Genomic DNA, 15,782 nt, shown 5'->3' on the forward strand with positions numbered 1-15,782 from the left:
AGGCCGCGAGAGCTGTTCACGGAACGCGCGGAGCGAGTCCCGATGGCGACACAGCCGGTTCCGTCTGCGTGGCAAGCTTCGCAGAGCGGTTCATGTGCGAGTGATGGGGTGACGTTACGGTCCCATGTATCACCCGAACGGAAGGGACGTGCAAATTGTAAACCACCGCCCTGGCAATGCAAGGCCTACCGAGCCTTTGCACGAGTACCCGATCCCCGGCCAGGATGTAGCGAACATCCTCGTTGTGGGCAAAGGAGCACTAGTTAGTGGGAGGGTTTAGCGTTAGTTAGACCGGCCTCATGGGGGTAAGAGCAGTCCTCCATGGGGCCTGGTGGGATCAGTGAGAGAAATTTTAGTTTAGAATTGAGAAATGGATTGGAGACTTGGACAGACATGGAACGTGTAGTGGGGACGTAGCTTAGGGCCCTGTCACACCTTGACGTTTTAGCCAGCGTATGGCAAGGTATCAAAATGTATGTAAAACGCTGGCGTATGCTGAACTATTGATGTTTTTTTTTTCCAGTTTTGGACGTATTCATAACGAGTTGGACGTATGCATAATGTATTAGTAATGTACACAGAACGTTTCGATAACATATAGATAACTTATATGAACGAATGCTGAGCGTGTTGTCGGCGTTCACAACCTATGCCCAACGATAGTCTAACTTATGCATAGCGCACGGCAGCGTATCGCCAACGATCACGTGGCATAGGCTATTCATAGGCTGCGGCTCGACGATTCAAATCATAACCGCACTTGACATCGAAGTGTCAAGCCGCCGTCACACCTTGACGTTTTAGCCAGCGTATGAAAAATTTGCCGAATACGCTGGCACATGTCGAATATGTTATGGGTAAGTTTTGTATACGTTAATAGCACGCTGAAGCACGCTGGCATACGTCGAAGTACGCCGAGTACGTCGACAAATTTTCAGCATGTTGAAAATTTTTCGACGTACTTGGCGTATGACACACGTTCCACATACGCTGGCCATAAGTTGTAGGAACGTTACGCAATCGTTGACACACGTCGACACACGTTACTTGTAAGTTACTCATAAATCAAAACATGTCGAGGTAATGGTTAGCGTCAGTGTTCCAGACTCCCTGGTTTTTTTTTTTTTCTTTGGTATGACGGTGATGTTGACACTTCGATTTCTAGTGCGGTTATGATTTAAATCGTTGAGCGGCAGCCTTTTAATTATATTATATTATAACCGCACTAACAATCGAAGTGTCAACATCACCAACATACCGAAGAAAAAAAATATTTTAAAAAACCAGGGAGTCTGGAACACTGCCGCTAACCATTACCTCGACTTGTTTTTGACTTATGAGTACCTTACAAGTAACGTGGGTCGACGTGTGTCAACGATCGCATAACGTGCCTACAACACGTTACTCATAGGTTAGAAATAAGTTTCGGGTACGCTAAACATTACCTCGACGTGTTTCGACTTATGAGTAACTTACAAGTAACGTGTCGACGTGTGTCGACGTGTGTCAACGATCGCGGAACGTGCCTACAACTTATGGCCAGCGTTATGCGGAACGTGTGAGTCATACGGCAGCATACATCGAAAAATTTCAAGCATGGAAAATTTGTCTAACAGCTCGGCGTACTACGACGTATGCCAGCGTGCTCTTAACGTATACAAAACTTACCCATACGTATTCGACGTGTGCCAGCGTTTTAGACAAATTTTTCATCCGTCGGCATACACTGGCTAAATCGTCAAGGTGTGACAGGGCCTTTAGTAATAGAATTAAATGGAACGTGCATTAGTAAAAGGGATGACGAGGGGCATGAGATAGATGGGGGATGTAACTCGCAGAGTGTAAGTGTTGGTTGAAAAAAAAAAAAAGAGAAGAAAGAAACATAATGAATGAATGTGGGCCCGTGGGCCTGAGTGTGAGTGGAGTGAATGTGGAATGCGTGGTGCGAATGAATGATTGGGGGGAGGAGTGAATCCCACCCAAGGGAACCTGGGGTTATTGTAATGTTAGTTAGTGGGTTAGTCAAATTAACCAAAACGGATGTCGGTTTGTTGTTGGTGTTGGATGAAGGAATGAAACCTTTTGAAGGGTGCAGGAGTCTATTGACCGGCTGGGAGCATGGCTGGTGAAATGTGCGCACTGAGTAGAGTGCCCCCCAGGCACCAGAGTTGTCAGCCAGAGTAGGCCATAGGTCCAACGGACCGAGTTAGTGTAATGGGCACGGGCAGCCCACAGAAATGGGACCTGGAGCACCAAAATGCCACGTGGGCATCGAAGGAGACACTGCCAGGGGCATTCCCCATGTTCATACGGAGTAGGTAGGCTCGGAGACAGCCTCAGCGACCCGGGAGTGCTGTAGTTTGAGTTCGGCAGATGGGTATCCCTGCCAATTAAGCCACGCTGCCCAGCCCGAAATTGTGCAAGAGCACGAGAAAATTTGTGGGCCAGGCCCAAATTAATAACGAACAACAACACAGGCGACGGGAATCGTGGTTGCTGGAACCGATAGTTTAAAGAGACAGGCGTGTTGAAAAGCCCCGGGGATAGATTAACATTAATAAATGCCAGGATAGATAGGAAACGTGTACCCCTTCGCTGTTCGTAGGCCGCTGGACTCATCTTTGGAAATTGCTGAAATCTGAGGGAGTTGTTCTGAGGATGCATTGGTAAATTGCATTGGTAGTTAATTAGGTAAATTGGTAATAGACAAATAGACCCTATGCTATGCGGTTGAGATATTGGCGACCACAGTCGGTTAATTGACCCGCCGGCTCGCGGAGTTATCTGAGCGACCGCCTACAATTCCTGGGAGATTGGTGGGAGACGACGTAGCTTTCCCCACCTCGTGGTCATTCTCGCCACCAAACCCCGGCCCACAACAATATATATATATATATATATATATATATATATATATATATATATATATATATATATATATATATATATGGATACAAGCAAACACGACATAATAGTGACCGAAGCTTTTCATGCTGCTCTCTTCAGGGTAAAAATCGCAGCAAGTGAAGGAGGAAGTGAAGGCGTGTGCTTTATATGCAGGTCTCAATAAGGTAGATGCTGATTGGTTCAACCGCAATGACGTCACGGTTAATCTGAATGCCCATTGGTTGGCTCATCATCTTCACCTCGAGCTCCCTTGGCTGGAGCAGAGTTCATCGAGGATTGACGTTTACAACTACATCCTGAAGAGAGGGGGGATGGGTTTCCCCTAAGGTCCATTCACCATTTGTTACCGTACTTCCCTTGATCTCTCCATGCTGAAAGAGACACAGAGATCGTACAAATTCCTTTTGACGACACAGTATTGGATCGGTGGTAAGGATGAACCTTGCTTCCAACATACATAAATGAAACGAACTCCGACCTCGGCTCAATATCCTGAACATATCTGCATTGTACTGGTCTGCACAGATAGGGTTGGCAACCAGGTGCTGTGCAATGGCAGATGAAGCAGGTACAGTGGCCGGTGGTTGCTGGATATTTCTACATGCTCGCACTGGTTGTGTTCTAACTCTCACAATCTTTATTTGAATCGCGAAGGGGATGTGTTGTTTGATCCGATCAGCCAATCTTAGTGTTGTGCGGCCCACGTACCGAGCTTCACATCGGCACTTAAACTCATAAATAACATTGGTGGTTTGTGAGGTGGGGAGCCCATCCTTGTTGACTGATTTTAGTAAACGGCGAGAGGTAAAGATTACTCGGGGTTGCACAGCCAGAAACGTGTTGGACACAATATGTTTGATTTGTACTTCAAACCTTCGTGATGATTGCCCTTTCCAGGACATCCTGATATAGACTGGACATTTGTCCGTACCAATCTTCCGATCTTTTGTCGTGTTTAGAAACTTGAGTATGTATCTCTAAGCTATATGCTCAGGATAACCATTCTCACCGAGTATATTCATAATTTTGTCAATTTCAACAGGAAGATTACAAGGTGAACAAATCCTCTGTGCTCTGTTAACCAGGATATTGATCAAGGCAATTTTGTTTCTCGTGGAGCTGCAGGAGTCCCACCGAGTATACTGCCCTGTGAGAGTCGGCTTATGGTAGACAGATATTGTGAAACTAAGGTTGGATCGATCAACCAACACGTCCAAAAACGGTTGCAAACGTCAATCATCGACGAACTCTGCTACAGCCAATGTGAGCTCAAGGTGAAGATAATGAGACGACCAATGGGCGTTCGGATTAACCGTGACATCATCAAGGTTGAACCAATCAGCGTCTACCTTATTGAGACCTGCGTATAAAGCATGCGCCTTCATTTCCTCCTTCGCTTGCTGCGATTTTCCCTGAGGAGTGCAGCACGAAAAGCTTCGGTCACTATTATGTCGTGTTTGTTTGTGTCCATATTAAAGTTCTGAGGTACCAAACATCTGTTTATATATATATATATATATATATATATATATATATATATATATATATATATATATATATATATATATATATATATATATATATATATTCACTGATCTCTGTGATGAAACAGCAGTAACAGCCAAACAGGCCTTGTGCTTCAGCCTCATTGTGGAAGATGCCATTGATGCCAATAAATGTTGACAGCTTTTGTTTCCACAAACCAGAAGAGCCAAATAGGGTCCCAGCACATCGAGGAGATCAGTACTCCATTGAACTATGGACAAAGACCTTATAGACTGCATTTCTGATTTTTCAAGAAAAGACTTGGAACAATGGAGAATGCCAAATCTGCGGCTGTCTTTGGAGGTCAGCTTTGCTCTATGGAGAGCCCAGAAGAGGGCATGGGTAATGGTGAGGTGAAGAAGTGAAAGAAATGGAATCTCATCTCATGGCTGGCCCTGGAAATAGGTGGGTACATTTGATGATCCTTCCGTAGTGACAGGAAGACACTGAGATTTGCCAGGATTGAAAGACATGTTCCATTCATCAGACCACCACCATCTCATTAATTCCAGATCAGCAGTGACTCAACTGCTGTCTCAATGTCAGTAGGATAGAGTACTGTATGACACAATGAAGAGTCATATGCTGAAATGATGAGTTTCCCAGAGCATTGGAGAGGCCATTAATGTATATGAGGAACAAATCTGGAACCAAGACTGCCTTCGGGCACTCCAGCCTCCACTGGGTGAAGAGAGAGAAGAGTACAAGGTTCTATTGACAGCAACATGTCGACTGCACCAGTGGAGGTAAACATAAAGCCAGGTATGAAGGCAGCCTCGTATGCCACAAGCAACAAACTTGGTTAGCAGAGCAAGTTGTCAGACTGTGTCAAATATCCGAGATATGTCCAGGGAGATATTTCTAACCTCGTGTTTGAGATTCAGCACCTCCATCCTTTTCTGAGAAAGAAGTAGCATGTCCATTGTTCGGTGGCTGCACTGGAATCCAAACAGATGATCAGAGATCGGGTTATTTGAAAAGAGGAAGGACATGACATCTGCAGCACTGTGCTGCATTCCATAACTTTGCTTATTATTGGAAGCAAGTTTACTGGTAGTTAATTCAGAGTATCTGTTTTTGTGCCCTTCTTGTGGATGGGAATTGTGGGGGAAAAATTATATTAATGTATTCTAAATTGTAACAAATGGAGTTTTATAAATGTAAGTTTTATGTTGCAAGTTGAATTGGCTGTCATTTCTGGCCAAAAGACTTTTGCCCTAAATGTTAAGAAATGTGTTGTTCTGGAGCAGAGTGACCGAGCTGATAACAACAAACCTTTACCTCGAAATGTACGAAGTGGCTTCTCGTCTAAAGGACACGTCTGCAGTCTGGGTTGAATAGCCCCCACCACTCTCTCATGAAAGTATAAAATGCTTTGAAATGTAAAATTGTTTCAGTGCAAGAACCTGAGGAGGTATAGAATCTCAGTGGCTTGTACTCCTTGGAACTGACCAAGTACCAAGTTAGAATAAAACTCTCTGATGTAATGTAGAAGTGAATTGAATCGGGTTGGTCTTACTGTTAACTAAAGTAAGAATAAATGAAATAGAGCCAAATAATATTGCAATCAATGAGGATTCTTAAGTTCATTGTACAAGGGTGAGAAGTGTATGGTGGATAATTAGAAAATAAATTGTTTCACAAGGAAGGACTTGTGTGGACATCGGTTTTATCAGTGTCGGTGGATTTTATGCAGGATTGTATAACCAAAATCGGACAAACGTTAAACTCTGCCTGAAGTCAAATAGGATTCCACAATCGGCCGGTTAGAATCCTTTAGGAGGACAACGATCACAACAAGATGGGTTTTAAAAACCCACATCAGATGGCGCCTGGTGACTCGGATTCGAACCGACGTGGGTGCGGTGCTCATAACCGGAGGTGCTTAATTTGCCGGAGGCAGTGCGTGGAGGAACGACAAGTGCTAAAGTGAAGGCAAGAGAGAGCGCTCTCAGCAGGTAACGCATTTCAAACAAAGAAAAGTTCATTGTCAGATAATTTTATTGATAGAAAGAAGAGGATCCGGCGGAGAGAGTCCGTTTTAAAATAAACGATAAGTACTGTAGTGGTTTTAGAAAAGTGCTGGAGAAGAAGAGGAGTCAGATGACAAGAAGAGGCTCGTTAAGGAGCCAGATGCGTAACTAAATGGGCATGATGAAGCGACATGCCACATGTTTGCATTGATACAGACCGGCTGTGAGAGAGAGATGGCCGAGGACACGGCTGAGACGCCGAGATAGGGTTAAAATAGATAAATATTATAAGTTACCTGTTTGAAAGAGTTATAAGAGTTACTTTTTGTTCATTGAACTCACTGGAAGTTTGTTGGCAGTGAGGTTGTTATATTATATTGTTACGGCTGTGGAAATTCGCAAACCACCATTCAGAGCCCGTAGGTGAGATGACTCTAAGCACATGTGTAGTTAGCCCCAAACCCGTTGTTTAGAGGGAATTTATGTGATTCATTCGGGCTGCGACGCTTTGAGAGAGCCGTTTTTCTCTTCTATCTTTATTTTGAACCAACCACGTCTCAACCGCCATAACCATCAAACCACCACCGATAAACTCTCCACCACCCTCACCTCTCTCCTTCTATGGCCATTCCCGCACCACCGGTGAACACTGAGCGTCGGGCTGTCTTGGGCTCGTTCAAGATACGCACAGAGCCGCGAGTGCAAATAGCGGCCTTTCTGAGGGAGAATTCGGATCAAGAACGCTACACGCCCACTTCTGATCCGTCCAATTAGCAAGCACGGAGCGGCTTGGCCCCGCCTCCAGGCGCGTCTGTGTGAAATCCATATATGCAAATTCTAGGATCAGGGGAGGTTCACGCCCACTTTTCCTCCATCCAATTAGCGAGCGTGGCTCCACCCCCGAGGCCATTCTGATCCGGAAATTTGCATATTGTTTTCTCCTGCCAGCTTATAAAACGGCGAGCACAAGGCGAATCATGGCAGAGTCAGTTTTTGGTTGGAGAGCAGAGTGTGGCAGTGGCAGAGTGTGGCAGCAGCAGAGTGTGGCAGAGAGTGGAGTCGGGTGGCGAAGGCATCAAGTTGGGTTCTGCAGTCGGCTGAGGAGAGTTGTGGGAAGAGGCCAAGGAGCTTGGGTCCGAGGCGAGAAGGACGGCGGTCGGCGACGGGGTCGCGGTGGGAGATCGCTCGTCGCGGGACCCAAGCCAGCCAGCCATTCTCCCTCCCCCAGGGCATCAACAATTCCCCCTTTTCCCCCGCGCTGAGATAGTGCAAAAAGGGGGCCCCGTTCCCACCCCACTCCAAACGTCGTGCCAACGAAACCCGCCAAGGAACACGGAGTCGGGGCACAGCCACGCGGCCACATCTGCGGCTCGTCCGCCAACGCGTCACGAGGACGCGGGTCGGACCCACCCGGTCTCGCGGACCTGGCGCTCCTTCAGGTCACGCGCGCATATTGGCCTACAGGCCCGTCTGCCCCTTGTCTATGAGGGTGGCTTCTTTCCTTTGCTTTTGAGTAAATGTGTGTTGGCGCCGTCTGTAAAGTAGAACTGTATAAGTGTTGCCGTGTGTGCGTGTAGTCGGTAGTAACTCTGCGTCATTGTTTCTTTTGTTTTACTGATATAGGTGCATTTTGACTGTTTGGCTGTATATGTGTGCTTTCCGTGTGTCGCGTAATAAATGTGCATTGTGTGAACTGTTTTCCTGTTTCGCTTCGTCTTTTCTTGATTGACCCTCCATCCTGCTTCACGTAAAGGGTTCGTAGTGGGCTTAATATGCCCGATAATTAATCGGAACCGTCGAGGCCAACGATAACACCGCTCGGTTATCCCGATAGCATGGAACGGACCGCTTAAACGGTTCGTGTCCGGAGTCGGCCTGCGGCGAGGTACGATCGCCCTGTCGACCATCCGCGCAGGTACTTAGGTAGATCGAATTTGGCGAGCAACACTATCGTGCGCGGGTGGGCAATTGGCACGGTCGTGGTGGGGTTAAACCCCCACCCGTGACTAGCTCCCGGCGTTGTTCCGAGAGGGTCACGACAGAATTGCCCGTTCCGGTGGGCGAGGCGGCCACCATTGGAGTCGAGCGGCCGATCGCACTCCGGCGGGCGCGAATTCGCAACAATATTGTGTGGAGGTTTTACGGATTATCGTTATTATCGACATATCCACTATAATTCCAGCAGTGTGTGTGTGTGTGTGTGTGTGTGTGTGTGTGTGTGTGTGTGTGTGTGTGTGTGTGTGTGTGTGTGTGTGTGTGTGTGTGTGTGTGTGTGTGTGTGTGTGTGTGTGTGTGTGTGCTATATCTCGACAACCACTGGTCCGATCTAATTGAAACTTGCCAGCTATATTGCTGGGGACCTGAGTATGGGCCTTCTCAAGGTTTGATATTAATCGGACAAGTGCTTCCCAAGTTATGGCCACTTATTTACCAACCAATGACAGGACACGTTGCTGTGTAGGCATGGCCGTTGTGGAAGAGATCCTCAGGCGCGTTTTTTTTTTTTTTTGTATACCTTGTCGAGGCTCGTATGAGAGCGAACACACAACGCCCAGCAATGGGGCATGATGCAAGAGGACGGGAGTGGGAAGGACAAAACAGTGGGGAACAGATACATCAGTAGATCTGTGGAAGGGAAAGGCATGGGGATGGGATGGGGAACATGGGGAAGAGAAGATGGACATTACAGGGACTTTCAGGAAGGAAAGCAGGGGAATTGAAGGAAGTGGGCTTGGTTGGATTATCGGGGGTAGAAAAGATCGAGGATTTGGATGTGGGATGATAAGAGGTGGTGGTGAACAGCTGTTTTGAAAGCCTGGAGGGAAGAATGGGAATGAATAGAGTGAGGAAGATTATTCCAAAGGCGGGGAAAAGAGGAATGAAAGAGTGAAGGTGAGCAGTGATTCGTAATTTTGGTAGTTTTACCAGAAGGGGGTTGTTGGTGGACCTTGAGCGCCCTGTGGAAATGTGGTGGGGACAAATTGCAGAGAGAGCAGGGGGGGGCAAGGCTGGAGAGAAGTCGGTAGAAGACAGAAAGACCACCGACCAACCTGCGGTGATTGAGTGAGAGGCCCAAAGACTCAGCTTCATTGCGCGAGAGGCCGATGATCCTAAATGCCCTGGTTTCGACAGCGTGAAGCCGAGAAAGGTGGGAGGCAGGAGCACCAGCCCAGAGGGGAGAGCAGTACTCCTTCAGGCGACGGACAAAAGCTTTCTAAGTGGTCACGAGCTCAAGAGGGCCGAGGAAGGACTTTGCATGATGGAGGATTCCTAGTCGGCGACTGGCTTTGGAGGCGAGGTTTGAAATGTGACTTTCCCAGGAAAGGTCATGGCAGATAGTGAGACCCAGGAGCTTGAAAGAAAAGACTTCTTCCAGAGGATTGTTGAGAAAGTGGATGGGGGAGGGGGGTTCTAAACGGTCCCTTCGAAGATACATAGTGAGAGTGTGAGACTTGTCAGGATTGAAAGACATGTTCCATGTGTTGGACCAGTTTGTGATTTTATCCAGATCTGCAGTGAGCGAAGAAGCTGCTGCTTGCCGGTCTGAGGGATGACAGATGCTACGGCAGAGGGTGGAGTCATCAGCAAAGAGATATAGAGGATTTTACAGAGAGTCGGAGAGATCATTGATGAAAACTAGAAAAAGAACAGGGCCCAGAACGCTACCTTGAGGAACTCCAGCCTGGACAGGAAGAGGGGATGAAAGAACTCCATTTAGGGCCACACGTTGACTGCGACAGGAGAGGAAGTCAGCGAGCCATGAGTGGAGATGGCCTTGGATACCATGGGAAGAGAGTTTGGTGAGCAGGGCAGGGTGCCAGACTGTGTCAAAAGCACGTGATATGTCCAGGGATACGGCTCGGATTTCCTGTCTGGCATTGAGGACCTCCATCCATTGTTGGGAGAGCAGAAGCAGTATATCCTGGGTAGAGTGACCTGGTCTGAAACCAAATTGACGATCGGAAATCAAGCCATTGGAGAAGAGGAAGGATTTGATCTCTGAAGCGATGATGGATTCCATAACCTTGCTGACAACACCGAGTTTACGCATTCAGCTTTTTCACGTGCGGTATCAGCAGTGCTGCCATTTGAGGTAAGGGGGGGGATGGAGGGGGACATACACCAGAAACAGATTTGATTAAACGCCACCAGGATTTTGAGGAGGGAGAGAGGTTTGAAAGTTCAGACTTGAGATGAGAAAGATGTTATTTTCTGGCTCTCCTGAGGGTAGATACACACTTGTTCTGAGCTTTCTGGAAGGAAATGAGATTGCCCTCAGTTGGCTTTGCTTTCCATGAGGCAAACGAAAGTTGTTTCAGGACAACTGCCTCACCACAAGCTTCAGTGAACCATGGGCGGGAGGAAGGGTAGGAAAACTGAAGACGAGAGGAGATAAATCTGTGCATGAGGGAGAGCAAGTTTCTTTGAAAGAATTCCCAGGATGAGTTGATGCTTGAGAAAGTAGTGATAGGAGACCAGTCTATCAGTTTGATGGCTGCTCGGAGACCCTGCCAGTCGGCTTGAGTGAAATGCCAGACTCGACGGCGGTGAGGTGGTTCTCTGATAATAGCCAGAGAGATGTCCACTTTGACAAGGACGTGGTCAGAAGAACCGATTGGAGCGAAGGAAGAGCAGCAGATATTGTAAGGGAAATTTGTCAAAATCAGATCCAGAAGAGATGGAGTACATTAGTTGAGATCCGAGTAGGGAAGTTGACCGATTGAGTCAGTCCCAATGAGTCGCAGAAAGCTTTTGCTGAGGTGCCATGGCAGGTGAGAGAGGTACCCACACCTAGCCAACTGGCATGATGACAATTGAAGTCGCCACATAAGAGGAAGAGAGAGTTTGGATGAGAAGATAGAAGTTGGTCCATGTTTTCGGATAGTGAGGTGTCGAAGGAGTCATCACTGTTTGGTGGACGGTACAGTACACATATAAATATGAGGTGGGAGTGGAGGGAAGCCGTAGCCAGAGGTATTCCTGGGGGTGTGGGGGAGTGAGGGCAGTGCATGGAGAGTGAGGAATAGAGTCTTTAATGAAGAGAGCAACTCCTCCACCAGGCCGAGGCTCAGGTCTGTCATACCGGAGGAGGGAGTAACCGGGGAGAGATACTTGGGAGTCAGACACGTCTTGGGAGAGGAAAGTTTCTGTTTGGCAGATTATGTCTGGTTTGACAGTGGTAGCCTGTATGGAAAGATCTGAAAGGTTTGAGCGAAGGCCCTGGATATTTGAGGTCCACACTTTTCATGAAGAGGTAGGGGAGGAGGCTTTGGGTGCAGGGCGTGGGGGGAGGGGGAGGGTAGGACAAGGGACGAGGGGGGGGAGGTAAGGAGGGTTATTGAAAGAGTGTGGGGGATTGCAGAATAGCTCGGGGAGGGGGCCGAATGAGGAGGAGAAAAGGCTCTGTGGTGCTGGGGGAGAGGGGGGACAAGAGAGGGGGAAGAAGGCAGTTGAGGATTTGAGGAGGTGGAGTGAAGAGATGGAGGTGAGAGGGCAATGGAGGAAGGCAGCTTGGTGGATGAGAGGGGGGGCAACTTTGAGAAGGATGAGTGAGGGGGATGAAAGGTGAGGGGGAGTTTTTGAGAAAGGTGAGAGGGAGGCTTGGAGGGAGAAGAGTTGGATGGTTTTTTTGAGAGTGAGGGGTGAGGGGGGTGAGTTGGCACTGAAGTTGGAAAAAAAGAATGGTTGATGGAAAGCGAACATTCATAGCAAACTGGGTTTTTTTAAAGTTTTAGTTCAGAGATGCGATTTAACACAATTCTTGATGGATGCAATGAAGGCGAATTCAGAGAATGGAGAGAAGAAACACTGTAACAGTTGCATTTTTTTGGCAAGGTATGAAGGAAAGGTCGAATTGAGAGCAATCTGTTAAAATAGCAGAAGAGTAGTGCATTATGATACAGTAAAGAGTACCACACATGTTTGAGAGAGGAAGATGAAGCATTATAAGATCGTTTTTGTTGTTATTATTAATGTTTGAGAGAGTTTTCAACAGATTTGGTCATGGAAGTGTTGTAGAAAAAAAATCAAGGAAGAAGACGAGAGGAAGAAGAAGAAGCAGAATCGGGAGAAGGTTAGCGTGTTTTTGTTGTTGTTGGGTTTTTTTTTTTGAGATAAGAAATAGAGAGATTAGTTGGGAGAATGGAGGACGTTAGGAAAGTCGGGAGGATGGAAATTGAAGGTAATGGGGAGGATAGAAATTGAAGGTAATGGGGAGAAAAAACAAACAAAAATAAAACGATTGAACACCGAGGGGAACCGGTACGGCTCAAGCCAAGGCCAAGGCCTAGGCCTCAAACATCCGGTAAGAACGTCGACAAAAAACTCACAAAATAGCACGATTTTTGAAACAAAACCGAACTAGGAACACACAGTAACATGTAGGTGAGAAAATTAAACAGTTAAAACGGGACAAATAACGACCGGAAACTTAACTTTGAGAATGTCAGCAGAGAGCCCCTAAGGAGACCTCTTGTCACTCCAAACCCGGAACCGGAAGGGGTCAAAGTCCCCACGTTCCTAAACACGCGTTCCGCATTACGGGTCACAACGTACGGACTTCCGGATAGTGATGACTTACTGTATTCTAATAATTTCTCGATTTCTTCTGCGCATTTATAGATAAACACAATGCCCCAATCCAGTCGTCGTTTACAAGAGCGAAGGAACGGCCTGTGTGGTTGTTTGAAAGTTTTTTGGGTTTTTTGGGGTTTGCACGTACGGCCACGCGAGAGCGAAGGAACGGCCTGTGTGGTTGTTGTTTCTGGCACGTGGTTTGAAGGTTTTTTTATTTTTGCACGTATGGCCACGCACGTAAGGGCACGTACTAGTATCCATAATTGGAAAGAAAATAGCCAGCTTCATGCAGTTAGTAGAACAATGCAGCACTTCTTGTAGGCACAGATCCTTCCATGGTAGCTTTCTTCAATTCCACCAATTGTCAGGCAACTCAAACCTTTTGTACAATACCAATTTAACTCTTGGAACTCCTTTTCTGAAAATGTAAATAAAGCAACTCGGTGTTGAAGTCACAAGACCAAGCACCTTTATGTCGTTACTCATCAAACAAAACTTAACAGGACCCCTGTGCAGTGACCTCACCTGCCTTTTTTGCAAGAAGTCGAGTGCGAAGGAAACATTCTGCAGGCGATGAACCCGCAACTTTCCTCGCTCACGTTTCTAGGGAGACATGTAGGTAAAGCTCAAACCCATACATTCTTCATTCACTCAAAATGCAAAAACAAAAGCTGCAACGACTATGCTGTAGGGCTGTTCGAGTAAAGGAAAGTAAGTTGCATTGAAAGTATAAGGTTCAATCCATATCAAACGGCCAATAAATCGAGCAATACAATTACAAAATTATTGGCTGTAATATATTGAACAGATTTGGCATTGGATGAAGGACAAACCAGAGTTGAGAAAACATGCCAATCCTTCATTGGGCTATTTTACATCTTCCAGTCAATACTACCCACACAGGTGCAAATTTCAAATCGTCAAAATTTTCAGTTTTAAAGTTTACTGGACGACCCGTGAACCCGTTGGGTTCCCGTTGTGACAGCGGTTGATGAAAAAAATCATTTCAAGAAAAACAAAAAGATAGTTCCAGTGACCTATACTGCTGAGGTTGTTTGCATTGATCAAATTCTCCCGAAGAGAACTTGACTGAATCGGGAATTGATTTTTAAATAATTTTTTCGTTGCCCAATTTGAACGAAACTTGATACTGCACACCGCAGGAGAATGGTGAGTAAGGTGACCCTAAAATGTTTGCACTATCGTGTATCGTTTTGGCTGTATTTCGAGAACATACATACATACATACATACATACATACATACATACAAGATGAGAGTTTTAGTAATATATAAATATTAATGGGAATGTGAATTTATTATATATGCACAAACAGGTGAGAAAAGGTGGAGGTCAAATTAGGGGGGTAAAATTTATTTCATAAAAAAGATAATCAAGGATGATAGGAGGGTATGGGTGTTTTGGGGAGATTGGAGAGAAAAAGGATATTGTTTTGCCCTCTCACCCCTCTCCCCCCTGAAACCGTGTCCTCCTCCCCTCCCCTTACATAAATTTTCCCCATGCCAATGCATTCTGCAAGTGTCCCTCTGTTTTATCCCTCTGCCGTGGTATTAGTGTTTCCCTGCTTTCTTTCTGTTCTGTGTTTGAGCACTACCATGAGCCTCAAATTTGTACAAAAAAAACTATTCCAGAAGGAAATGGAGCACATGGGGAGGGTCAAATCCTACGATATGAAATAAAGCGATTCTCTGTACGTCTGATAATTACAGAATCAAAAACAGCTTGGCCAATGTAAAACAAATTTTGCGTATGTGTTGGGAGTGCCGAGAGTCAGGTCATGGGCATAAAAAATAAATTTCCCCCACCCCACAATGGTGGTGAGACAACTTGCAATTTCCCCCTGTACATGTGGTACAGTGCAAGTGGTTTAACTACTGGTCGCTGCCTGAGCACGGAGCTACCCACACCATATTTCAGGAGCGAGTATTACAAGATTTTCAACATTTTCACACATAATAAATATATGACTCCCACAATTTATTTATGCATGTAACACATAAGGGACTGATCAGCGAAGGCATTTTTCTGTAAAATTATGCAACCTTTGAGTCGCAGTATCAATGCCCTGAGTGTATTATCCACAGCAATCACGACAACGCAAGAGCCACTGTTTTACCAGCTTTTCACCAGAAAGGACCTCCAGAAGAGAGATGAGGCTGTGTCCATCACGCAGGTCTCTATACAGATCCTCAATCTGCTGTCCGGCCTGCATGACACACGATGACAAAAAAAACTTATAAGCTCATTGAAACAAACATGACAATAGCACACCACACCATCTATTGTGTTATACACCTCCCAATCCCACTATCTCTTCTGGCAGCCAGTGAGAGGCATGTCAACGCATGCCATGCTCGGGCACGCCACTCAACAAAATGAGATCATATGATTCATAGCTCCAATCTATAGAAAACCTCTTCCTTGAGGCCTTGACCCAACGAGTCTAAGCAGAAAGAGGTGACAATAAACAGGGGATTTATGAAGGTCCTTACAATCATGGCTTCCACTCTCATCAACTCACAAATGTTTCTACAACTCTGGATGAGTAATGAACAGGATCTGAAAATATTTTAAAATTAAAATGTTCATCAATCCCTTCACAACGATAATAATGATGAGGAATTTCACAATGTCCCAGCCATAATTTTCAAGGTATTATCTCACTTTTCACAATCCATTGACATTTAGCCTCATAAATGGTTGTTCCTTTTAGTATTTTTAAATCTGACTGATCCTCACTGGTTTAATACATTTATGGCA

General features: G+C 46.0%; 1 protein-coding gene across 2 annotated transcripts in view; it reads right to left on the minus strand.

The window, feature by feature from the left end:
- LOC147017267 (plectin-like) overlaps nt 1-15,782 on the minus strand; it is an 86,277-nt gene that overhangs the window by 57,935 nt on the left and 12,560 nt on the right. For both annotated transcript variants that reach the window (XM_085846732.1, XM_085846731.1), the window contains 2 exons: nt 15,139-15,228; nt 13,527-13,604 (listed from right to left, as the gene is read on the minus strand). In XM_085846732.1, the coding sequence (XP_085702858.1) occupies nt 13,527-13,604; nt 15,139-15,228 (168 nt within the window). The remainder of the gene's footprint in view (nt 1-13,526; nt 13,605-15,138; nt 15,229-15,782) is intronic.

The sequence above is a fragment of the Eptatretus burgeri genome, chromosome 11 (assembly GCF_056783735.1).
Source record: "Eptatretus burgeri isolate ZD-2024b chromosome 11, Ebu_testis_v1, whole genome shotgun sequence".
Taxonomy (NCBI): domain Eukaryota; kingdom Metazoa; phylum Chordata; class Myxini; order Myxiniformes; family Myxinidae; genus Eptatretus; species Eptatretus burgeri.